This window comes from Crocodylus porosus, unplaced genomic scaffold, assembly GCF_001723895.1.
Source record: "Crocodylus porosus isolate Cpor-Errol unplaced genomic scaffold, CroPor_comp1, whole genome shotgun sequence".
In the NCBI taxonomy this organism is placed as follows: Eukaryota; Metazoa; Chordata; order Crocodylia; family Crocodylidae; genus Crocodylus; species Crocodylus porosus.
In genome coordinates, this window is record NW_017728916.1 from 25,358,272 (window position 1) to 25,385,061 (window position 26,790).

General features: G+C 46.5%; 1 protein-coding gene across 4 annotated transcripts; it reads right to left on the reverse strand.

Moving 5' to 3' along the window:
- Window positions 1-6,844: 6,844 nt before the first annotated feature.
- LOC109311075 (hepatocyte cell adhesion molecule-like) lies at window positions 6,845-25,938 on the reverse strand. 4 transcript variants are annotated; one of them, XM_019536503.1, is made up of 10 exons: window positions 25,716-25,938; window positions 19,478-19,822; window positions 17,851-18,120; window positions 17,249-17,365; window positions 16,282-16,383; window positions 13,805-13,927; window positions 13,070-13,165; window positions 12,408-12,500; window positions 11,349-11,401; window positions 6,845-7,065 (listed from the first exon to the last, which is right to left on the reverse strand). In XM_019536503.1, the coding sequence occupies exons 1-10, from the start codon at window positions 25,921-25,923 to the stop codon at window positions 7,027-7,029; spliced, it is 1,446 nt and encodes a 481-aa protein (XP_019392048.1). In that variant the 5' UTR covers window positions 25,924-25,938; the 3' UTR covers window positions 6,845-7,026. The 4 variants fall into 4 exon arrangements, with proteins under 4 accessions (XP_019392048.1, XP_019392051.1, XP_019392047.1 ...); XM_019536506.1 differs by lacking the exon at window positions 12,408-12,500; XM_019536502.1 differs by lacking the exon at window positions 11,349-11,401.
- Between the last annotated feature and the right edge of the window lie 852 nt (window positions 25,939-26,790).

A 26,790-nucleotide genomic window follows, 5' to 3' on the forward strand; every position in this document is an offset into this window, starting at 1 on the left:
CAGGAGGCCTTAAATACTTCTACACCAATGCTCGTAGTATGGGGAATCAGCAGGAGGAACCTGCCCACCTGCTAGCTATCACAAACCCAGACATAGTGGGGCTCACTGAAACGTAGTGCAATCCAATGTATGACTGGACGGTGAACATCAAGGGCTATAGGCTGTACAGGAGGGATAGAACAGGGAGGAAAGGTTGGGGTGTGGTGCTCTACATCAAAGAGCAATACACATCCTTAACAAACACTGGGTCAGAGGAGGTGCAAACCGAAGTGCTCTGGGTCAGAATACAAGGGGATTGGGGAAAGGAACTTAATGGTGGGGGTCTACTACAGACCACCCAACCAGGGGGAAGAGCTAGACTGGGAATTCTCAGGTCGGCTTGTGGAGACAGTTAAGTCAAAGGATGTGGTGATCATGGGTGACCTAAACTATCTGGACATCTGCTGGGAAGAGCAGTCAGCCAGGTCTGACCACTCACATAGGCTCCTAGCCAAGTAACAGGACCTCCATCTAACCCAGGAGGTGCACAGTCCCGCCAGGGGAGATGCCTTGTTGGACCTGGTCCTGGCCATAAGTGACGACTTGGTGAGGGGACGCCAGGTCCTCGACCACCTGGGCGATAGCGATCACCGCCTGCTGGAATTCACCATTCAGTGCAGGTGTCAAAGGCCTGCAGCAAGGCAGCAGCCCCGGACTTCAGGAGGGCTGATTTCGATGAGGTAAGGAGACTAGTCAGGGAGGCTCTGAGGTCCCAGAAGGGAGGAGAGTGGAGAATCCAAGAAGAGTGGTCGTTCTTTAAGGAGACGATCCTCCACGCCCAAAGGATGAAAATCCCAAAGCGGATCAAAGGGGGCAAGAGGGCACAAGAGCCCCCATGGCTCACCAAAAGCATCCAAGAATGTCCCAAAGCTAAAAAGGTGTACACCCAATGGAAGGGAGGGGCCATCACCAGGGAGAATTATAGCTCCTTGGCTCAAGATTATAGGGGGGGCTCTTAGGAAGGCCAACGTGGAGGTGGAACTGGGACTAGCAACCCGGATCAAGGGGCAGTTATGGCAGAGCCCCATCCAGCTGTGTGGATGGTGGCAAAGGGCATGGCCCAGCCCCAACCTGGCCCCACAGGAAGAAGGGGTTTGACTCAGCCCTGCAGGGGTGGGGAAATGGGGCTTGCGCTGGACCCAACCTGGCTCCATGGATGAAAGGGGGTATGACCCAGCCTCATCCAGCTGCATGGGGGTGGAGAGAGGGTGTGTGACCTGGCCCCAACCTGTTGGGCAGGACTCAGAATTTAGGAATTTGGCAGCAGGGGAGGGTGGCTGTATCTATTGCCATGCTTCCCTGCCATCAAATTTCCTCATCTATGGGGAGCCCTGCGGCTCAGATACCTACGGCTCTGAGAGATGCATTTGGCTTGTGGGACAGAGGTTGAGCATCCCAATCTACATTATCAGCCTTTTATTATATTTGGAGAGAATGCAAAGTCAATCAGGATAGCAGCAAAGCATGACTCTGAATCATTCAAAAAGAAATGGAATGACCCAGGTTTGAGCTGGATGTACCTCAGCTGCACAGTGAAGTAGGGAGCCTCTGTTTCATTACTGGGCGCAGGAGAGGGAAGAAGCAGAAGCTGATTTTTGTAGATTATAAAGTCAAATTTCTCCCTTATACGCCTACTACCAATGAGATAAATAACTTGTAACACGCAAACTAGAGAACACCATTAAAAAATTAGCATCCATTTGAAGCACTGACATAAGCATTTTTAACATGCAATTGTACAGCTGACAAAATACAAGCATTATATATGACGACATGGGGATTAAAGACAGTAGAAGGCAATATTAAAACAAATCAGTGCAAAATTACTGAATCAAAGCTTCATGAAATACCTGATTGTTGTACATGTGTTCTAGGACCGTCACTTTTTATTATTTTTTGTTTTCCATAAAAATGCATAAAACACACGGGGAAAAAAAGAAACTAGACAGGAACAGACTTGACTGCCCTGTGGTTGTGTTAGGCCGTGGACAGCTGTTCATTTGTAATGCTGTGGGGAGGTAGAGGTGTCCCAGCTTCCTGGGGGGCCCCAAAAGTCACCTTACAAGCAAACGCTCCAGCCAGTGGTAATAGGGGAGTGTCCCTTAGTGCCACCCAAACACCCCTGGGGAGCACAAACACTGAGTCTGACCTGTCCTCTATTGAAAAACAGCAGCTGTCAAAGAGAGCCCCCCCCCACCTATGCGAGTGGCAAGAACTTCTCTCCTTGCTCCCTCTACCTTCCTACTGCTGGCTCTTGTTGGGGCTCTTGCAGTGGTGCCAGAGCCTGAGTTTCTGTGCTCTACCCAGTGGGAGGGAAAACAGAGACTGTGGAATGCTGGGCATGTTAGAAACCTCTGTAGTGCCATGTGGAACTAAAAGGTAGGGCTGTGTGAAGCTTCTGTTCCCGATTCGATTTGGCAGAGATTTGTCCTGATTTAGTGGCTGAATCTGAATCAAATCAGGAGACCCTTTAATCTCTCCAAATCAAATTGGAACCCTCCAAATCGATTTGGGGAGTTTCAGAAAGATTTGGGAATCTGGACACAGATGCAGGCTTTAAATGTTTTTTCTACATACCTCAAGGTAGCAGGTGGCTCGTGACTGTGGTGATGGTGGGGTGGATGAAGCATCCCACAGGAGTGCAGGGGGCTCCCCAGCGTGCTTGGCAGCAGACCAGAAGTGAAACAGAAGCACTTCCGGTCCACTTCTGGGTCTGCTGGGGAGCATGCAGGGTGGCCCCCTATGCTCCCTCGGCTCAGCAACTGGTGCCTCCTGCATCTGGGGGGCACCCAGAGTATCTCCACGGCTGATTGCCGAGCCAGGGGGTGCGGGCCCTAGCACACTCCCTGGCAGGCCTGGAAGTGGACCAGAAAGACTTCTGGTCCATTTCTGGGTTCACCACTGAGTATGCGGGGGCCCCCCCGTGCTCCTGTGGGATGCTCCATCCACTCCAGCACTGCAGCGTTCACAAGCTGTGCTGGTAACTCAAGGTATGTAGAAAAAACATTTAAAGCTGTGTCTATGACTGAATCACTGATTCCCTGAATTAGCATCGAACCTTCAGATTTGGATTTGGCCAAATCAAATCAGGGACAGTGATCTCAATCAACAAATCATATCACTGTCCCCAATTCGGCAAATCCGAATTGAATACGGCCCATTTCACACACCTCTACTAAAAAGCAATTACAGGTGGCACTACAAACCATAGTGCTACAGAGAAGTTTCCATTTCAGACATGTCTTGCGTTTGCAGTACACAGACTTGTTGCATGCCTGTAATATATTGTAGAGCTACAAGGCCTTTCAAAGTTTTACAACTGTTTAGTTTCCACAGCCCTCTGCTTCATTTGGCAGCCTGGGCACAGAATGAGGAAGAAAGTAATGTATGATCATGTAATCAGAGTAGTGTGTGATTGTATTCATTTGACTTATATGCTGCCCTTCCACAAAGAGGCTTGGGGAAGCTTACAATAAAAACCAGAAATGTTCTAAAAAGTATTAAAATAAAATAACCAATAAAACAAACTGTTCAAAACAATACCTAGAACTTAACCTGGCCTGCTAAAAGCCTGCCCAGATAAAAAGCCTTGACATAATTTCTGGAAGATGTTCAGGCAGCATATACATATTCCCGGACAGCTGCTTTAATTAAAATGGCTCACCATTACATATATTAAGTACCTGTACATTGTAAAAGAGCTGCAGGATAATTTATCTAAAGCTCATTTGATGAGGTTTAGATAAAGCCCCCTCATGGCCATTTTAAAATATCCAGGGACTTAATACCTGTGACAGTGAGGTGACACTAGAGCATTGTAATTAGAACACGGAGCAAACTCAATTAATCAAGGCCATGCCAAGGTATTTGAATTAGAATGCAAATGAGCATGTGTACAGGCAACCCAGGGTCCAGCTTTGGGCCTGAAGGGATACTTAATTCCAAAGCTGAGAAGTGAGTGCTGAGTGTTCTCAATGAACAGACTGGGCACTTGCAGTGGTTTACTCTTCGCTCACTCTTGTGTGTACGGCCCAGCCCATTTAAAGCTTCATAAATCTTAAGGTTACTGGCTTCATACCAGCACTTGTCAACTTGAATGCCTGACTTTGCAACTTTACTATGCAAAGCTATGCTGGAAAAATCCTATTTCTGAGCTGTGGTGGATCAAATTCAATCATGCTGAGCCATACTGACGGCCTCTGTCAAACAGATGAGTACCAGGGCTTGAACCAGCCACTGTTTAAACCTACTGTTTGCATGTCTCCTTCTTAATCTAATGGTAGCATGCTGATATACCTGCCCTGCATACGCACACATGAATGGGGAAGGCCATAGTGACAGCGGATTACACAGCTATTTGGGAAGCGGTATGGAAAGTGTTAGGAATTGGCATACCTAGGATCCTATTCCAGTTTAGGGAGTGTGGTTGACTGGTGAGCTTAAGTCTCTTAATCATAGTCAGGCAAAAACTCATGACCACTAGGCCACAGGTTAGGCATTATTTAGTCCCTTCTCTTGCCCACTTTTTGAAACTGGCTGTCTTGGCAGCCAAACAGGAAATATGTGGGATTTGGAAGAGAATAAACTAGAGGGTATGGTATTCAGTGACCTGGCTGCTACCTGGAAGAGAACCGGTCCTGTGTTCTCCCTTGGATCCTTGCTCCCCCTCTACCCTGTTCTCTTGCCACTTTATCCAATGAATAGTATATGCAAGGTACAGGGGCTCAGCTTCAAGAGATCTGGAGAAGGGACTAGAACATGTTTAATCTGTATGTGGTGGTTAGATCACTACGCTGGGAAGTTGGAAAGAGAGATTTTCAAGCCTTCCCTGGGACTCCTGCTATCTGAGTGAGTGCCCTAACTACTAAACTATTGAGTAAAAACATGGGAGGGCCTTCCCCTGGTTACGTTGGGCTATGATTTCAGGACTTACGCTCAGGTACACTTGTATAGAGATACATACCTGCTCAGGCAGCATACAGGATCACAAGATCACAAACTGTGTGCAAGTGCCAGAAATAGCATATACCCAGCTGCATATCGGCCATTTCATTGGCAGACGTTACATTTGTAGCACTGCTACTCTGTTGTGCTAAAGTGTCAGTGCACAGATGCACACGCCATTTGCAGAGCAATAAAAATAGTGGATCAGCCATAAAATGTTCCCTTTTCAAAGAGGACATTTTATGGTGGAATGTTCCCTAAATTATGACCATTTAGTTACATGCAGTGCTGCAGTGGTTTGCCTTGGACCCCTAGCCCCGAATGTTCCTCTGCTCTCTGTTCCCTCCCACTCCCTGCTCCCTTCCGAGGAGGAGGAAAGGATGGTGGCTGGTTTGCTGATTGTTAGGGCCTGGTTTTAGTTGCAATTTTGTATATTTTGGGAAAATCTCAAAAATTAAGAGGACTTCCCCAGCAAGCAGCCATATTATGACATTTTGTTGCAAGAAGATGGCTGCTTCAGGCAGGGGGAAGCATTCCCCAGCAAGCAGCAAAAGCCTAGCAGCCCAGGGGACACGGGAAGGGGGTTGCAAAAGGGAGAGGGGGAAGAGGGAGTTTGGGTAGGGGAAGGAATCTATGCTTCTCTGGGTGGGAAAAATGGGGCATGGGGATTTGTGGGCTGCTTTGGCAGATGGCCCCAGCAAGTGTGGGGGTGGCTGTTTGCTCCTCCAGGCAGAAAAATGGGGGTGCAGGGGCTCGGGGGAGAGAATACACATGTGGAAGAGCAAACACACCCTCCACTACCTGGTACCAGGGCTATCTGCCAAGGCAGCCTCCAAGTGCCCCCAACCCTCCATGCCCCAATTTTCCCACCCAGAGAAGCAAACAGCTGCTCCCCTATCCAGCCCCACCCCTAACAATTTTACTGCTGTCCCTGCCTCTTCCAGTGAGGTGGAAGAAAGGGAGGGAGGGAGCATGGGCTTTTTAGCAGTGATTACAGGCCTTGGGAGCAAGGTCTCTGCTGATGCAATTAAGCTGGCCCTAAAACTGCCCCCTCAGCCAAACAGGGGAGGTGAGGGGGTGTCATGATCTTGTCACAAAATGGTGGCCCCCACCACGATTGGGCCATGATATTAGGGAACCGGGTCTGTGATTTAAACCAGGACCTACTGACTGTGTCTCAGCAAGCTCTCAGGGAATCATGCAGGGTCTTGCTACTGCCACCAGGATGGCTAGAGCACCAGGGGCTCTGGCAGTCATGGCTGTGCAAGAGCCTGAGTTCCCTCTACCACTGTCTGAGCCCCGGCAAAACCCAGCAGTCTGGTAGCCAAAGTGGTGCCACAGGACTTCTGGCTCTTGCCGGGGCACTTTGTAGTGCTACAAAGCAATGTCTGCTCATAGCCTTAGGTAGTAAAGTCAAGTGGGATTCTGTCCATAATAATTAAGGCCATGTCAGCCCAGTACTTTTTACCTATGTCAAAGCAGCATGCTGACCGTGTGTGTCTTCCATCTGGAAGTTTAGCTCAAAGGGCTGGTGTTGTGGTCATCACACTATTCTGAGATTAGCAGGAAGCCTCCACCACGTTCTGCTGAGCATTGTAAACAATTTTCACGTACTTGAGTCCATGGCTTGGCTTTAAATGTTACAACAGAAGGCACATTTTAGTGTAGGACTAACTCTTTGGCAAGTTGCAAATCTCTGCTTTAGAGAAGCTATAAGAAGGGCCTGTTAACAGTAGCAATGGTGCCTATTTTTCCCCTAACCTAAACTTTTTTCTGCTGAAATTGTTATTAAAAGAAAGATTTCAGTTAGGGTGTGGAACCTTAGCAATGAAAATGTTAACCCTGGTGGTTAAGTTTGTGCCATGTCCTACATACCTGAAAACCCAGGCTTTTATAGTGAAACATGCTAGTTGGGCAGCTTTAACAGAAGTGTTACTGCCAGCTCTTCCTAGCATAACAGATGCCCAAAGTAGTCTGTAGCTTCTTCAGGAGCTGGCCTGGGGTGGAAGTAGAGCTCTTGGCTAGGAAAGAACATATTTCTTCTTACTGTTGCTCCTGAGTTCCTTCCTTTAGCTCCTGCACCTGGACAAGACACATGGATTTCAATGAAGTAGATTCTACCACATCATGCATTGGAGTCAAATGCATGCTGCCAACCTAGCTATGCCAGGAAGCAAGTTCCTGAGTCCCAGATGTTCAAAACAGGAATATAACCCACAGCGTTAAGAAAAAGGATTTCAAAACCCCTTGTCACTGGTTAGATTCTAACAGGTCCTGGAAAATGGCATAACTAGAAGAGAGAAGTTCTGGAAGTGTTTCATAGCACAATGGTGAGGGCAGGAAACCTGCATCTCTAAGCCTGAACTAGGTAAGTTTACAGGAGGGACAGCATGATATAACTTGGAATTCTGACTCAACAAACAGTGCATGTAATGTAGTCATGAAACTATCTTCCACATTACAAAGATACCTTTTATAACCTATCTTGGGAACTACATTTTGAAAGTTCCATGTTTTGGGGCTTTGCTGGTCACCATTTGAGAACAGGGATGTTTCTCCCCTCCTCTCCATGAATGCTATGGGCTTCTGATTGTTTGGTATGTTTTTCCTTACTCTCAGGACTTAGGATATTTGTCATAGCTAAGGTTTGAGGGTTTTGACTGAGATATGCTGGTGTTCCAGGTGGTACTAGAAACCAAGAGGTTGGTGGATGTCGAGTCTTGCTCTTCCCTTTAAATCCTACTAGTCACCTAATTTTGGGTCAGGAAATAATTTTTCCTCTTGGTCAGATTGGGATGGACTGTGGGGTTTTTTTTGCCTTTGTTGTGGTAGCCGGTATGGGGAGTGCTGATTTCCTGCAATGATTCCCTGCGCTGGAAAATGGGGTCAGCAGTATGGAAGCCTTTGTGGAACTAGGAAATCTGCTTCCATACTGCAGCTGAAAGTTCCATGGGATACCAACTGTTTCTCACTTTATGTATAGTAACCAGCACACTGGGGTTTGCTGACCCCATTGTTACTATGATTATGTAACTGTCCATGAGGGTGGCCAAGCATTGGAGCAGGCTACCTAGAGAAGTTGTGGAATCTCCATCCTTGAAAGTTTTCAAAAGCAGGTTAGACAGACACTTGGCTGGGATGTTTTAGTCAGGGATGATCCTGCTTTGAGCAAGGGCCTGGACACTAGATGACCTTGGGCAGTCCCTGCTAGTGATCCCTTCCTACTTTCCTATGATCCTACGTCACATAAGGCTTCTTCCTGTTAAATGCCTCTGCCTGTTTTAGATGACCTCTAAATCCGGGCAATTATTTTGGCCAGGGGGCCACTTAACAAGTTTTGAGGAGTGTCACATTGAATGTAATAGTTTGAATTCTTGTAATTACTGCCCCTTAGCCAGTTTAAACAAAAGGCAAGGTTCATCTTCGTATCTAGGCCATTGCTTGCTTTGCCTGGCCCTGCAACTTGTTTAAAAGTCTTAGGTTAACTTGTTAAAGGCCTCTAAAGATAAGATTAAGGACCTAAGAACAAGAAAAACGACTTTTAAGCAAACATTCTGAGAGATCAAACCCTAGAAGCTTTTGAAAGGGGGTTGGGAAAGACAGGTCACCGCAGTGGTACAGAAAATCTCCCAAAAAGCAACAATTTAAGATAAACTGAACAGTCAGAGGACAAATTCCATTGCGGAAGACAAACTGACCACCCAGCAAAAATCTGTTGAGTAAGATCTGAGCCCAATTTGGGAATAGTGACAGGTTTGGGTAGGAGGGGCCCATGACAGCAACTTACCCAGTATATAACCTGTAACCTACAGTCCCAATTTGGAGGTAACCTCACTTGCAGAACACCAAAGGAAGAATCATAAGTGTAGGCCTAATCAGACTGATCACCTGAACCACCCTCTCCATGAACAAGAACTCCCGTTCATGGCTGAAGCTACCGAGCGCCCGAGTGGGACCAAAGGAAGGGGACTTGTTCCTATCACTGCTGAGACCAACCCTAAAGAATGAAAGTTATATCTGGGGATTTGATTTCTCGGAATTCTAGGATTGTAAGTATACCATGAGAAATAATAGTACTGATTTAGATTTAACCTTTAGTTGTAATTGCAGCTGTTTTTGTAATACTAATTCTTATAGCGGGAAGGAAGTGGATTTGGAGCATTATTTCTAATATATGTAGTTATTGTGGTTTTAATGGTTGTGGTATTTCTTAAAGCTAAGCAGTATTATATGCATAGTAAGGAGTTTTAATAAACATATTACAGGAATAAAAATCGTGAACATTTTGAAAATGAACAGGGCTCAACCTCACCCCACTAGCATACTGATTTGAACCAATATATTGTGTGGGACTTCACTCTATCATGTAAACCCATAAGAGACAGGGAGCTCTTGCTCCCTGGTCACCACCTTTGCTACTAGAAGTCCCTTCCCTTGCCCTAGAAGTACTCCTTGGGGGGAGGGGTTGCCATCTTGAAACCAGAAAAATAACAAATCATATACTTAAAAAATAAATAAAGCACTACTAGAACTTATTTTAAGTGTATTTAAAAATATTTTGTCCTGATTTATGTGCATTTGTGTTGTGTATGTAGAGGTGATTGCATAATAGCTCAAAACACAGTTTTACTTTTATATGACGTATGGGAGGGCAAGGGAGTATATATGTGGGGGGTGTGTGTGGCATATGTTGGTGTGGGTATGGTAGGGTTTGGGGGGTAGGTGTGTGTGTGTGAATATGGTGGGGCTGTGGGAGTGTGTGCGTGTTGGGGGGGTTATGGTGGAGGGGTGTGGGACTGAGTGGGGGCTCTGGTAGGATGTGGGGTTATGTTGGGGGGTGGGAGTGTGTGAAGGAGTATTTGGGGGTATGGTGGGAGGTGTGGAGCCAGGTCCACCCATCCTGTCCCAGCTGCAACACGCAGTTCCTGGCTACAAGGCCAGGACCCATATGGCACAGCACAGGGCCAGGTTGGCCTGGCCTGGCACATTGTGGTTCCAGCTGCAAGGCTGGGGACTGCACAGCACAGCATGGAGCCAGACCAGTCCAGCCCATCCCACCTGCGGCACACATTTCCTAGCTGCAAGGCCAGGATCCTCGCAGCATGGCACAGGGCCATCCCAGTCTGGCCCGTTCCAGTAGTATGCAGTTTTCCTTTGCAAGGCCAGGGCCCATGTGGCATAGCATGGAGGGGACAGGCTAGACCAGGCTGGTTCTGTGCCATGCTGCGTAGGTCCTGGCCTTGCAGCAGGGAACCGCGTGCTGCTGGATTGGGTTGGCTCTGTGCTGTGACATGCAGTGCCTAGTCTTACAGCCAGGATGGGATGGGCAGGGCTGGCTCCCCACTTCCCACCATACCCCTGACACATGCCCACACCCATTCCCACCAACCCCCCTTCATAACCCCACACCCTACCACAGCCCCTCCACACAGTCCCACACCCCCCACCAGACGTCTCCTTTCCCCGTCCCCTCCCCCTCGCCTGTTCTTAACTCAATTTCAGCTCTCAGCTGAGGGAGGGCTGGGGAACAGCAAGAAGGGCACCAGGGCAGAAGTCTCTTCTAGCCAGAAGCTTTCAGTCTCTAGAAGCTTCTAGGGGTGGGGGCGGGGTGGGTCAGGTGGTGGTTGGGGTTGTTGTATTGCAACCAGAGCCTGAGCTGCTTCCCGCTGCAGCTGGTGCCTCATTGGTTTTCAGACAGGCAGCCACTGGCAAGTTATAGTTGTCTAAATTTTAGAAGGACCCTGTGGGTCAGACAGAATTGCCTGGCTGCTGGATCTGGCCCGCAGGCTGTATTTTGCCTGCCCCTGCTCTAGATTATTCTTTCTTCAACAAACTGATTTTAAAGTGAAAATATAAAGCCTCAATCTTTATGGGCACCACATATAAAGTGTGTGTATCTGCATTTGGCGAGATTACATTCCAGTTGATTTGGTGGTGTCTGTAATTACCTTAAATACAAATTCCTGAAATCAGGAGAGCCAAGAAAGCCAGATTTTGCAATGCTCAGTTGGAAGGCCAGCTGGGTAAAAGCAATATTCCAATTTTAAATGTTCTAGACCTCAGTCATGAGACTTCTGTACAGTGTAAAACTGTTGTTAGGACAAAGTTCAGTGCTTTTAATATTCTGTGTGATACATAAACATGTTTTGGAAGGGGACGAAAAGCCTAGTACGGTTTATATCAATCTTTCCTACAGTTGCTGAAATGAGGTATTAGTATAGCCTGCAGGCTAAAGCTAGCGTCTCATTATATATCATTTGAATGTGATTTAAACAATGATGATCAGCAACTGGAGAGGCAAAAAGAACTCATAATAGACTAAACATTATTGTAAAGTACATTAAAAGGCTTGGTGCCACTGTCACCTGTTCTCTAGCTGGGTGTTCTGCTTCTCTCTTGGGAACTTGAATCTTGTGATCTGTAATGCAGAAAGGGGCTGGTTAGATGCTGTGTTGCATGTTTTTATAAAAGTCTGTGAAGGGTTTTGGAAGATCACACAGTGTTAAATACACAAATTACAAAGTGCTTGCCCACACACCAAAAGCAGAGAAGCAGCTGTAGAGTAGGCAGCACAAAAGGTTGCATCTCACAGAATGAGAATTCCAAACATGCTGGAAAAGTGTGTAGTGGAGCAGATCTGACAAACCCTGCTTGAAAGTGGTGTTGTAATCAAGACATACCATTGTTTGCCCACAGATCATGAGACATCATAGCTAATCATTCGAGTGACAGGATTTCGCATGGAAAGACCTATAACTGTAAACATAGGCACCAGGGTAGAAATGTGAAAGGTTTGTCTGTAAAACACAACCCCTAGCAAGCTCAGCAATGGGAAACAGACTACCATCATACAATCTGTAATGCATTTAACAAAGGGCAAAAAATATAATTGGTCTCAATTAGCCAGAATATTTAAGCCAAAATTAGATTCCAAGGTATAATTTACTGCAATTTTTCTCTTGTCATTTCTATGACAAGTAAAAGCATAAGGCTATATTAATTGGAAACAATCACTAGTGTGACAGTCTGCAGGGAAGGAAACCAAAATTCACTTTTCTGGGGAATGGTGGTATCTGCTTGAGCACCTGAGTGCCTACTCACCTTTTAAAAAGTTGGTACTAAGGAGACAGATAGGAGCTTTTGAAAGCATCACCCAGCATCTATAAGCCTAAACTTTTCTCAAAATGCTACTAACTCATATTGCAGTCCATGGATCGCAAGCACCCATCTGCATCTGGGGGCATCTAACCATTTTTTTAAAATCTGGCCTTTTATCAAAAGTATCCTTCCTTAGGAGATGCTCCCAGGGTCCTTTCTCTGGTCAGATTTGCTAGAGACAAGAGAAGGCATGAGAGCCAAGAGCAGGTTATCCAGCAGTTAAAAAGAATGACACAGCCACCAGAATGAAACCCCTGGTTACTTACACCATATAAAGAGGAACAGAAGGCCAAGAAGGGCTGTAACTGTTGAGATGACTGTGCTCCCTGTGAGATCTGCAGTTTGTGAGCAGCCTCTCTCTGATTTTTTTTTAAAGAGGAAAGTTACAGTTTGTTAGTAGTTCACGTATTTGGTTGTGGAAAACATGTGGGAATTGATTTAATCAAACCTAAATGAAGGGAAAACAGGAACATTTGTATTTTATACCATGAGTAAGATCTAAGTGGGATGCCTTGGAGACATCCATTCCACATTCCTGAATAGGCTCTGGAATGACCAAAATGGAGACAGACCTCCAGAAAATCCTTCCTAGATTTTATACTAACCATAGAGAATGCTGAGACAGCCCTCTGTTGTATGCATATCCATGAAGTACAGAGGCACTCAGGACAACTGAGTCCACTTAAGACACAGTAAGGTATTTAAACACCTAAAGAACTTTAAAAACACTGGCCCTCAATATCATGTCTTAACATCTCCCTGTACTGAAGAGGCCATGATACCAGGTTTAGCAGTTAATATTGCTTATGTCCATCCTAACTCACACCAAAATTGCTTATGTTGAGGTTCACTCCACTTTTTTAAGATGCAAATTTTTCTTTATAGAAACAAACTGCATAAGCATCATTGCAAAGGGAACTGCTCTCACCATAGAGTTGGTGGATTTTTTGGAGTAGAAGACAGGCAAAGAGCACCACTGCAATTGCTGCTCCGGGAGCTGCAGAGTCCAAGATAACACGATGCCCTGGACAAGGGAAGGAAATGGAAAGGTTTGAGAGATTTAGGAGACATCATAATGTACACAGATAAGCCAGAAATGTAAGAGAGATGATACAAGTCTAGGGCATTTCTGGTATGTGCATATGAAGAATCCTCAAAATCGCAGGAAGATCCTTAGGGGTTGCGACTGTGTGTTTTGCATTCTACTGCAAAGCAGTGATGAGAAAAAAACAGGCAGCTTAGGGATCAGGTCCCTTTCCCCCCAGTGAATTGCATGTATTAAAATGGCAATGGAAGTATAACAACTAATCCAAGGGACAAATCCTGCCAAAGCTTTCTTGGTCACCATCCGATTGCTGAATTCTACCTGATACAACTGAGATTTCATTGGTTCCATCTCCTGACTCGCAGCAGGAAATGTCTGACACATCAAGTGTTGGCAGAAGGCTGTGTGAAAAAGTGAAGTGCACGGTAAATGTAACAGAGCATGGTTACACGCGGTATGTGAAAACATACGATGGGGGGAAATATAGTCACATTAGTGCCATTTAAGGCTCCGTAAAGCCATTTCTCTGACTACCAAAGCCGTCAAGGTTTACTTTTAGAAAATAAATGAGACCACCAACTATTTTCTGATGGTTTAAAGTGATAAAAATTCACTCACATTTTTTGGTTTTGAATCCCCCGAGCTTTTCTGGCTTCAATGCCAGTGTTCCCATTACCAGGATTGTTATTATTATTGCATACAGAAGGAAAAGCTCAAGTAATATGAAGGCAGGAGAGGGACCTGGAAAAAAGCACCATATTAAATCAGAATTACAAAGATTGAAGCAGTTCTTCTGACAAAGCAAGGCTCAGTGTCAGCTAGGATCCATCATTCAGATCTGATTTCACAGAGATTGGACAATAACTTGTTCTCAATGCAAACCATGTTGAATTCAGTAAAGTCATGGGGTTACATGGGTGGGGGAATAGTAAATTTTCCCCTCTGACTGAAACTATAATGGGAAACCATTGCCCTGTGAACTGGAATTGTCAATATGAGGCCATGAGGCCAGGAAGGAATTTTCTCCCCTCCTGCTATTGTATATGCAGAGGTTGGGGTGAGGTGAAAGAGCAGCAGATGGGGGGGCAGATGCCTTCCTCAAAAGCACATTTGGGTTAGCTGCGGCCAAGGCTGGGGATTTTGACTGAGGTGTGCCAATGTTCCTGCTGGTTCCTGGCTAGAGGGTCTTACTTGTCCTTTCAGGGTCATTTGGGGCCAGTAAAGGAATTCTACCCCATGGTTAAACTGGTATGGACTGTGAAGTTTTGCCTTCCTCCATAGTGGAGGGAGTGGCCCTTTTCCTTGGATTTCTTAAGCATATTTTTAACAATCCTTGTAGTAGCTGATCACTAGCTGTCATTGTCTCCTTGCTTTATTTGCAGCAGGTATTATATGCTTTGTGGTTGTGTCAGGGTTGCCCCTATTATTTTACTAATAGGTTAGGCAATAGATTTGTATGGGATTGTTTGGATAAGGAAAACTTTGTTTGTGATGGAGGGTTGTACTATGTGACCTCTGGAGGCCCTTTCCAGCCTAACCTGCTTATGATTGTATGCCAATGCTAAATGCTGCTGGCTGAACGAGGTTCCATATTCATCCCAAACTCAAGCCAAATCCTTTAGCCAATATAGATAGGGATTGTACCCTCTCTGCTTATGAACTATTCCTTGCCATTCTGTCCAATTGTGTCTTCTTTTAACCTATTTCCTAACTTACACTGCTGCATATTTGCAAAATACAAGTGCTTACTTTCTGTTGACTTGTGGAGGGCAATACAGTTCCTACTGAGTTCAGCATTACATGCATTTACACCAGGCCCTGAAAATCTTTTCACAGTTCCTTTCTAGGGGTACACCAATTGAGATTTTTTGGGCCGATACTGGTAGCTGATTTTTAAGGAGGCATATCAGCCGATATTGATCTGATTTTCAATACAGCTGGTAAGTCTGTTGTGGAGGAAGGGGACGGGGGGGAGGAAAGGGGAATGCGGGGCGCAGATCAAGACCCCTGCTGTGAGGGAGGGAGTGGGGCAGAGGCTGGGGCAGGTGCTGCACCTCTGGGGCTGGGCAGGACATGGGATGGAGCTGCGGCTCATCCAGGGGGCATGGTGTGGGGAGCGGCTTTCACTGCTGTACATACCCCCAGAGGACACGGGGGGGCATGTGCCCCCCAAATCTGCATGGGGCACGGGTGGGGCAGATGCAGCTGGGGCAGTGCTAGGCAGGCAGCGGCAGCACTGGGAGGGGAGCTGCAGCCACCTCAAAAATTGCTGTAGTCACCCTGCAGCTCCCCTCCCAGTGCCACTGCTGCCACCCGCCATGTGCCGATCTGAGGGCACTTGCCCCCCTCCCCCCCCCCCCCTGCCCCCCGGGATGGGGGGTGGGAGCTGCCAGACAAGTTGTGCGCAGTGGCGGGAGCCACAGCCCCCACTTCCTATGCCCCCTGGATGAGCCACAGCTCCATCCAGTGCTCTCCCTTGTCCTAGCTAGGCATCTGCCCCAAGGCTCTGCCTGACTCCCTCCTCACCATGGGGGCCTTGATCTGCATTCCCATGCCTGTTCCCTTTCCCCCACCTCTTCCAGCACACCAGACTTACCAGCTGGACTCCTCACTGCCTACATGCTATGCTGCAGCTGCACGTATGCACAGGCCATTTATCAGCCAAACTATTGGGTATGTCAGGCTGATTTCCAATATAAACAATTTTCTTTATATCGGTGCTGATCTGATATTGGAGCACTGTATTGGTGTGCACCTCTATCCCTTTCACAAACTGTAGGTTTCTTCTCTCTGTCATGTCTCCTTATATTCTGCAGTAGAACTGAAGGGCTGTAGTTCAAGAAATATGACAGCAGCAAGACTGGAGTTTTTTTGGTGATACTTGTTATTGGACCAAATGTACAGCAGGATGTTAGACAAGTTGTCAGGCACAAAAGTATTTAGGCAGGATGTTATACAAGCACTTTTGTGCCCAAAAGCTTGTCTATCATACCCCAACTACAGTTGGCTCAATAATAGATATCATTAAAAAACTCTTGCTTCCTACAATCTGAAATGTACAAGTTTTGTTATTATCTAAGCCAGTGAGGTTCTACCTTCATGGTCCATCCAGATGACCATGGCAACAAAGAGCAGGACACAAGAGAGACACACCAGCCCATGGATGAACACAAACAGCCATCTCCATGTTTCTCCCTCTGCCAAAACAGCAAATATATTAGAGTGAGTTGCACAAGACAGGGTGAATTCCATCTTCAGGGGTTAGCTTAAACTTCATTCTCTCCCTCAATTTGTATGAAGTTTTGTCAGCCAGCTTTAATTAAAAAAAGACAACCCCCCAGCCTAACTCAAGGCAATGTGTGCCAATGATTTGTTTGATTTTAGGTAAAAATGCTAAAAATTTTTAAATTGTAACAGAATGTGGAAACCACTGAATTTTCTTTGGAGCTATATTTTCCATTACCAGTCTTGAGTAGTTCCAAGCATCTTCCATGCACATCAGGTACGGACCCCTTACTTATCATCTTTAAAAGGGAGACCAGAAAGACCACAATACCAAGAATTACTTCTGCAAGTGTCCAACCCCTGGCTGTAATGGTTAAGAGACATTTAAACATTAAACACCATCCATTTGGGGGCTGCGTCTTTCCCTTTTCTTGCTGAGATAGTTATAAGGAAAATGGACATTCAGCTGATGCAGCGGCCCACTCACTGGCTGTTTTTCTTGTGGCACCCTGGCTGAGAATCACGGGTTTAGGGGTTAAAGGCTATCAATCAGAGTCTGCTTCCTCATTGGTTAGACAAAGCTTGAATCCAGTGGCTAAAAGGGCAGGCTGCAAGGCTCAGCTAGTTTTTCCTGCTTTAAGTAGATTGAGGACTTCTACTGATTTTGTTAGGTTTTGGATCTTGCCCCTCATATGGCATTTATGAGGAGGTTAAGCAGAAGAGGCAAACAGCTGAGGCTGCGTGCTATTCTCTGTTTTGATTTGATGCATGGAAGAGAAGATGGCTTAGAAGTACGTACCAAGGACACTTAGGACCCACCAGGAGAGGCTTACTTACTGATCCTTTGCTTTGCTGATTGACAGAGCAGAATAATAAAGCCCAGCACAGCAACCAGAGCAAATACCAATGCAACACCAGACATTGTCTGAGCATGCTCAAGCGAAGGTGAGACACCTGTAACATGGGGGAAGAATAAATCTCAGCTTTGTGGAGAAGATGATGAAGACAATTCAATGAAAGGACAGGCTGTCAGCAACTCTGGGAGACAGAAAGATGACAAGAAAGTTGCTGAACATGACACAAAGTTCTGGGTTTTCTTTCAAATAAGAATGAATATCAGAATTGTAATCTTCTGCCAATCACAATTCAGTGTCCCAACTATAAACTTCTGCAGTAGAAATCAGTCAATATGCTGAAATAAACTGCACACCAATAGGTTGGAGAGCTCTACGTTACACTGCCCCACTTTTAACAGAAACAATACATCTTCCTTTTATAGGGAGCTACTACCTCAGTTCTTCAACTCCTGTCTAGTGGTGCAGGATACAGATGCACTTACACACTCAGACAGACCTCGAGAAGACAGCGGTCATTGATCAGAGCACTGATGGAATCCTCCCATCCCCTAATTTCTAGTCCAGGACTGATGCAAGTGTTACCTATAATAGTCAAGTTCAGGAAGGTTTCATTCCAGCTTATTTCATTGCTGACATTGCAGGAGTAGGAGCCACAATCTGATTTTTCCCCTTTCATGATGTGCAGCACACTGCGGTTTTCAGACATCTGGTAGCACCTCTCTGGTGGGAGCGGGCCTCCTTCCTTCTCCCAGGAAAACATGTCCACTTTTCCTTCCTGAACATCACAGACTATTTTGATGGGGAAGCCTGCGAGGCTGGAATTGCACCACATCTGAGGCTCAGACAAAGGTTCTGAAAAAGTCAATAAAATGTGATATAGACACCTCCCTCTTAAATGCAGGTATGCCCACCCTCCCAAGCCTACAGCCTAGTCCAGCCTGCAGAGCCATGGCATCTGGCCTGTGGGGCTCCCCATATATTAGGGCTCCGCAGGGCTCCCTACCCATCCTCTACTGCAAAATTCCCAAGCCCCACAGAGCCAGATTGGGTCTGCCTGGCTGGATCAGGATTGGGCCACAACCCATCCCCAGCACAGCTGGATCAGGGCTGGGCTGCCTGTTGCCCCTTTCTGCACAGGCCAATCAGGCCCACTATGCCGGCTTTGCATACTGGATTGAATCCAATGCCTGGATCTAGACTATGGTTGAATCAGGCAATGTCCATGTAGCTTGCAGGGCAAAGAGGCTGAGTGCCCTCGATTTAATATATGACATTTAAAAGTATTATACTGTGCCTTTTTTAAAAAGTCCCAGAATGTAAGACATTTGTAATATATTTACTAAACAAAATGAATATATTATAGATACATAGATTTCTAAACCACTACTGTAATAACATAGCATCAACATTAGAAATACTTATCAGTGACCAGTATAACGAACGATAAATACACTGGCCTTCAGTCATGAACAGCTATTGTTCATAGCTAAAACAAGCAAAAAGAACAATCAGAACTTGAAGGTTTAGAGCAAAAGAGAAATGAGCTAACCTACTGCATGTGTATAATAGGGGATTTCTGCCAGTACATATTTCCTTCTCCCTTAGCTCTATTCTAACTAGTGCTCAGTGTATGGGGAGCTAGCCATTAACCAGTAAAGAGACAGTCATGTAGCATTATTATTACCATTATTTACATTAATAATAGTGTTAATAATGTTATTGTTATTATTAACATTAAATTCGGAGGATTCCCTGTAAAGCATGCTAGACATTTGCTCCCGAATGAAGCCCTGGATACTGTTAGGTTAAGGGTGGCAGTTGTTTTTGAGTACCTTTGAAGAGGGTGTCTAGGGCTCCTGCCCCAGCGAGCACTCTTCTCCCTCCATCAAGATATGGTACTTGCACACAGACAGAACTCAGACGTGAATTATCCCAGGGATGACCCCACTCCATATACCCAGGTTCCCAGGGGGCAGCTCACTGCAGCTCAGATACATCCACTGCAGCTCAGTACTCAAAGCACCCTCTCATTTCCCAGCAAGTGTCTCAGCATCCTCTCTGCTTCCTTTGTGGTTGGCTAAAATTAGCCTCTTTTGTCTGTTTTTATTCACTCAGTAGCTTTGGCTGATCTTTCCAGAGCAGCCTCTGCTTCAATGTATTTACAAACAAGTGAAGAGAAAGTCCATCACCTAAGTGTAATTTCACTTACTGATAACTGTGAGGATAGTTTTCCTGGCATCATTTTCCATCAAATTGACAGTAGCTTTGTAGATCCCACTGTCTGCCTCCTGTAATTCTTTCAGCAGAAGAGAGCCATTGGAGGAAATGAAATCTACTCTTCCTGCAAAGTGCTCATAGATTGTTAGAGCTGATGAATCACCATAGTACTGCACAATAAGGTGGGTTGAAGAACCATGAATATAATCCCATTGTATATAGCTCACATTCTTTATGCTGTCTGGTGCAATTAGCAGCACTGAGGATCCAACAGCTGAAGTTTTTTGATCAGTGATTCCTGCTGCATCTGCAGGCCACTGGCAAACCAGCAACAGAACTGGACGGAGAAGAAAGAGAAGCCAGAGAAGAAACTAGTTACAAGGCAACGCCTAAAACACAATGTTTTCTATGCCACTCTATTCAAGGTCTTATACCAGCCTCGTCACTTTTTATCCAAACACTTTGTATAAGTCCCTTGATAGGATCCTCAGGTGTGTCCCTCTTTTTCTATCCAAGGTGATAAATGTATGAAGATTTTGTACTTTCATTTTGTGTTTACTGTTGTCTGCTGTATGTATTAGCTAGGGGTGCACCAATAGAGATTTTGGGGGTTGACAGAAATGGCTGATTCTTAAGGAGCATATCAGCCGATACTGATCTGATTTCTGATATAGCTGCGTGCAACTGGTAAGTCTGTTGTGGTGAAAGAGGAAGTGGGGGGGGCAGATCAATGCCCCCCGCGATGATGGAGGGACTGGGGTAGGGGTTGGGGCAGGCGCTGCCCAGCCAGGGAGGGGCAGACATGGGATGGAGCTGCAGCTAGTTTGGGAGGGTGCAGGGGGAGGGGTGGGGAGGGAATGGCTCCTGCCGCTGGTCCAGGAACGGCTCGTCTGGTGGCTCATCTTCTTGTACAGTGGCCCCCACCACTGCTCCGGGAGGGCACATGCCCCCCAGATCACAGCATGGGCTGGGTGTGGGCTGTAGCTGTGGGTTGGGACCAGGAGTTGCACTGCGCTGGGGGCAGACACTGACAGTGCTGGGAAGGGTGGGGGGGCTACATTGAAATCTGGGTTGGCTGCAGTCCCCCCACCCCTATAGCTTCCCTCCCAGCACTGCTGCAGCTGCTCCAAGCACAGAGCCTGTAGCTGCAGCCCACCCAGACCGCACTGTTCAGATTGAGGGCACATGCCCACCTGCCTGGATGAGCAGCAGGAGCCGCCAAATGAGCTGACAAGCCGCCAAATGAGGCGCTCCCAGACCAGCAGTGTGCAATAGTGGGAGCCACCCCCGCACCCTGCCCCCCCGGACGAGCCATGGCTCTGACCCACTCCTGCCTCAGGGTAGCAGCACCTGCTTGCAGCCCCTGCCTCAGTACCGCTCTCATTGTGGAGGGTGTTTATCTGCCCCCTTCACCTCCTTCCCCTTTCATCACAACAGTCTTAACAGCTGCATGCAGTTCTCCACCCAGCCGGCTGTGCTCCTCGCTGCCAGCATGCTGCACTGCAGCTGCGCGCATACACAAGCATTTATCGGCCAAATTAGGCTGATTTCTGATATATTTAATTTACATCGGTCTGATATCGGATTGGCACCAATATACTGATACACCTCTAGTATTAGCTTGCTAAAAGGTCTGCCTTACATTTGAAAAAGTGGTGCTATCTAACCATGAAATCATCTTCTTCACATAACCTACTCCAAAAGAGATCAACTCAAAAAGGAAACCAACGCATGGTACAGCAACTTAAAGACATAAATCCAGATATCTTCCCAAACATTATACATCTATGAAAAGACTACCAAATATGTTTTACAACATCCATCTAACATAAAAAGAAGAACTGGAGCCAATTACTATAGAAACAACTTTCCCAGTCCCTAAACCATCAGAAACAACAACAATACTATTCAACATTCCAGCTTCATACCCAATGAAACTCATGAGTGACTGGTGCCTCCTGGGTCTGGAGGAGGCACCCGGGGTCCCCCAGCAACTGATCACTGATCGGGGGCTGGGGGTGGAGGGAGAAAAACAAATTGGGGACGGATGAGCACACACGCAAGCCCCCCATGTGAAAGTTTAAAGGGGGAAGGGGCAGGGGGAGGGGAAAGGGCTGTGTGGAGGGGAGGGAGCAAGGCTGGGGCTGGCACCAAGCAGGGGTCAGGCTCGGGGCCAGGGTCTGGTGCACTCTTGCAGCTGCCCCTTCCCCTATACCAGGGGTCATTACCCACAGACTGGCAGTGGCCCTGGCTGCCTCTCCGCATGGGCCCTGGTCCAGCCCCAGCCTTGCACTGCCCCAGGGATGCCCAGAGCTAGAGTGGGGCCAACCTTGGCTGCGCTGCCAGGCTGAAGGAGACAAAGCCCCTGGAACCCCTACCCTGCCTAAGTTGTTCCCAGTGGCTCCTGCAGAGTCACGGTGCCGGAGAGCCCAGGGGGGCACATGCTCCCCCAGATCTTTGTTTCCATGGGGCAAGGTCAGGTTGCAGCTGTAAGGCAAGCTGGGCTCTACCTACTCCGTGCCTTGCTGCAGCCTTTGAAAGTGACGCGATGCCATGCATGTCCTGCTGCGATGCGGGCTGGGCAGCAAGCCACATGGAATTGCGCTGCACCACATTCAAAGGCTGCAGCAAGGCGTAGAGCAGAGCCCAGCTTGCCTTGCAGCTGCAGCCTCCCCTGCCCATGCAAATATCGGGCAGGGCCCGTGCCCGCCTTGGCTCCCTGGCACTGTGAGACTGTAGGAACTGCTGGACTCCGCTTGTCCCACAACCTGGCCTGGCCAGGGCTCCATTCATTCAGAGAGAAGGGCCATAGAATCTCTAAGATCCAATCACCAAACAGTAACAGAACAGAATCATCACCATTCCTAGATCTTACACCTGCACCTCCAGAAATGTTATACATCTCATCCAGTCCACTAAATGCCCTGATAGAAAATATGTAGGAGAAACCAAATAAGTACATAGCAGAATGAACACACACCAAAAATCTATTAAAAGACAAAAATACCCAATTACCTTTGAGAGCACACTTCTCACTAGAAAACTACTCTCTCTCTCTCTCAATTCTAATCCTCAAAGGGAAATTACAAAACACCTTTCATTGACAAGCCTACAAACTTCATTTCATAAATCTACTGGATACAAAAAATCATGGACATTTGAATCATGGACATTATACCCTGCCTGCTATTTGATAACTCCAGGTAACGCCTCTGCATTTTATCAGCTACATTCTATCACCAGGTCAAAATTTACCCTTTCTACCCCACCAACCTACTTTACATGCCTATTGTCTCCCATTCACTCTGATCCTCACTGCCAGTCATTTGAATTTTCACAGAGCTGCATTTTGCATATTAGCTTCTATTCCACCCAGGAGTGCACACAAAACGCCAGCAGACCTATGCCTGAAGAAGGGTGTTTGTGCTCAAAAACTTGCAAAGAATCATTTTTCCAACTATTTTGTTGGTCTAACAAAAGATATCACATCTACTCAATAACCTTGGAACTATCTAAGCAATTCTGGGGAAGCTCATTCCATCCACTGGCTTGGAATGCCTTTGTGAAAGTCTTCTGTCTTGTACAAACAAACCTGGCCCTTGCAACTAAATAGCCCAGTGGTTCTCAACCTTTTCACACTCAAGAAACCCCTTGTTAGACTCGAGGTACCCCTCAGAAAATGCCAGCTTCTAATTTATCATTCATTTTTGGCTAGTAAAATAATAGACAAAATTTCTATTGCAAAGAACTAAGAAATACCACAACAGGTCAGAAGGCAGACAAGGTTCTATGGGTAAATCTGATATCTTTTATTAGACCAACTCAAATAGTTGGAAAAATTCTTCTTTACAAGCTTTCAGATATAAATACCCTGCATCAGGCTGAGGAAGCATCTGCAGTTGTCTTTTCCTGCCTAGTGCAGGGGGACTGGACCCAATGATCCACAAGGCCCCTTCCAGCCCTTAATCTATGAAAAGCAAAAAGAACCAAAAAAAGAAACAACAATGCTAGGAGGAAAAACAAACAACCATAAAAGGCATCTACAGAACTATACACTATTGAAAAAGCACAATAAGCAGAACCCTTAAAGAGAAACAAAAATCCATGTGTGTACCCTGCTTTTTGCTTCATTTGGCTCTTAGGATTAGGGGCGAATGGATAAAGATTTTTTTTAATGATACCAACAGCTGATTATTAATGAGCTATATGTGAAGACTGGCCTGGCAGGGAAAACCTTATTAGATAACCAGAGGTTTGTTAGGCCTCTCTATAGCCTACCAGGTATCTATAGATTCAAGACATCAGAAGGGTTAATTCCTTCTAAACTCTGGCCTGCAGCCTGGCCCTACCACAGCTACAACCAACACCCTGCATCAAATATTTTTTTGACCTTGCTATGCTTCCTACATAACATAACTCTGATATCATCTTCCCAGATTCTCCTCTTCCCACCAACCTCAGCTAATGACCATCATATAGTCCACATCCAGGAAACAATGTTTCTTTTCTTTCCATCTCTAATGGAATGACAGTTTCTGGACAGAGCTATGAAGCTATTCTGGCCACTTGCAGTATCCATGTCCTTCGGAGCCAGTAGTACTTGCATCTTCAGGGATAGTGCAACAGTGCAATGAAAAGAAACGAAACGGCCTTGTGCACTTACTCTGTCAACTTATAAAAGGTGCTTCTCAGAATTGGCACGCCGAGAGCAAGAATACTGACAAAGGAATGATTTCTCTGTCTTATGTTCCTTGGCAAGAGACTTTTTTTCCTGTAACAATGCATTTTTACTATCCAATAAAACAGTGTTCAGGGTCTAGGTTCCAATTTTTGGTGTTTCAATTGTTCATCGTGACATGTTTGTATTGGGGCAGAATCACTTCAACTGTTAGAGCTGTTCATCAGCCTCAGTAGCAATAGCTAAATCATTGCATTCTTCCTTTTTAAACCAAGACCTTCAAATAGAACCATGTCATTTTCATCCTTTTTGTTACTGATATCACTGAGAAAAGTACACAGAGGGAAAGTCTGAATGCTGTCTTCCGGTTTCACCAGAGATCCAGCTTTTTTCTGATTCCTCATAGCCCCAGTGGGGACTTCTGAGAATTCTTCACTGCTGACAATTTTCCTGGGCAAGAAATTACCTGTAATTGTATTTAGTATTATTTATGATCACTTGATCCATCTGCTGGTTTGGCTTAAGACCTACTTTATTGTTTGCAGACAGGCACCATCTGGTGGTCATAAATGGAGGGTAAACAGATGGCATATTGAAAGCATCAAGGCCATTTCCACTTCCTTTGGCAAGGGCAGGTATTCTTCTTTATTCCTATTATGGTTGAAGCAATTACTGTAAAACTACATCTATTTTGATGCACAGGATTTTAAGAGAGTCATAGGTCTCAAACAAAGCATGCATGAGACAGTACATTAAATGTTAACATTTTGCCACATGGTGCCAGCAGGTTTTGTCTTCATTGTGAACATGCTGGTTGCCTCAATGAGAGATTAATATCTGTCAAAGTTTGTCAGCACACATGATGAGAAAGGAGGGCTTTCAATTCTGTGAGGAAATACACTGGCTAAAGTTCAGATTTGCCATCTATTTACATAAAAGCAACCAGCACTTTTTATTGATAGACATGCACTGTTGACATAAACAGGCTCAGTCTAAGTGAACAGGATATGTTTCACCAACCCGAGGGCCCTGTTACACCTTATGCTGTAGGCCACACAAGCACTGAGCCGTGTTAGTGCTAACTCGAAGTTTGGAGCAGCCATATCCTGATTCTAGAAACCTTGTACGGCCGTCCCCCACCTGCACAGACTTGCACAGGGCTGGTGAACCGGGACACACTTCTTCTACCCCTGCGGGTGAGAGAGATCTGGGATACTGAGGACTTCACTTTGGGCAGCACATCTGTGGGGAGTGGCGGCACGTTAGTGGAACAGATGCTGGGTAGTGCGGATCAGAAATAATTCTGCCTTGGACTGATATAACTTTGAGCAGCATAACCAGGGCTTAACACCACTTTAAGGTGCTAAAGCGACAATCCAGAGACTGAGAGGCCCAGGAGCTGCTCCAAATTCCCCTATAACAAGGCCCTGACGCCAGTGTAAAGCAGATCAGTCTATTGAGACGCACAGCCTTCCAGATGCAAGCCCTCAGACGGTCACACGTTTTCAAACCTGCATAAATAAAACATGGGGCACAAAGGGCTTTTCTTTACCTGCAAACAACCCGCATCCTTCACCCAGACACGCCGTGCAGAAGCAGGTCGCCCTCTGGAACTGGAAAGCAACGGATAAAAACCCGTGAACAAGCGGGTACGGAACCGCCGCGGCGCGACGTCGCCCCGCCCGCTGGGAAATAGAAGCAACGGCGGAGCACGGGCACCTTCGCTGCGGCCGCTCTGTTCTCGGGGGCTTTGGCTGCATGGCTTGTTCTTTTGTTAAAGCACAAACAGAGACAGAAACAGCCCTGCCCTGCCCGGCTCCCTCGGCGGGAGGCCCTAGCGCTGCCGAGAGACGCCGCCGCTGCGCCCGCGGCCCGGGGGCGGCATCCGGGCACGCACAGAGCGACGCGGAGTCGAGAAGCGCCGACGGGGCGGGGGTGAGCCGGGCACCTACCATGGCCGCCGCTCGGCCCCGGCTTTGTGCCATTGCGTGGAAACGTCCTTCCCCTCCCGGTAGCACCACAAGCGACAGGTGGGAAGATCTCGCATCACCCGCCCCGCTTTCAAATGATGAAGTAATTACCTGGGGGGGGAGGGGGGGAGTTAGGAGGAAAAGGCAGGGGTGCTGTTTGTGTGTTCAGAATAACTGCCGCACGCAGGCATATTTAGGTAGTCCAGCTGCGTTTATTCAGAGTTTGTAGCAGGAGCCTACCGGGAAGCCAAAGCCCTTTACAACTGCTTAAAATCAAACAAGGCCGAGGTGCTCTGATTAAACAAGAGATAGGAAATATGTGCAGGACTGGCAAAGGAAGTACTCAGCATCTCCTTGACGCAGACAACTGGAGGCACTTCAGAGCATCTGAAAAGGAGAATAAGAAAATGCATCCTGAGTACTTGAAACCACTCATCTTGTATGCACGCCAGCCCAGCCCCTGGCTTCGCTACTTTTCATTCCATGCAGGAAGAGCACGTACCAACTGCTGAAACTTCCTCAGCCTGACAAAGCGTTTTTGAACCCAAAAGCTTGCTTAATAATTGTTTTCCAACTATTTAAGTTGGTCTAATAAAAGATATCAGATTCACCCAAAGAACCTTGTCTGCCTATGTCCTTAGACCAACATGGCTACAA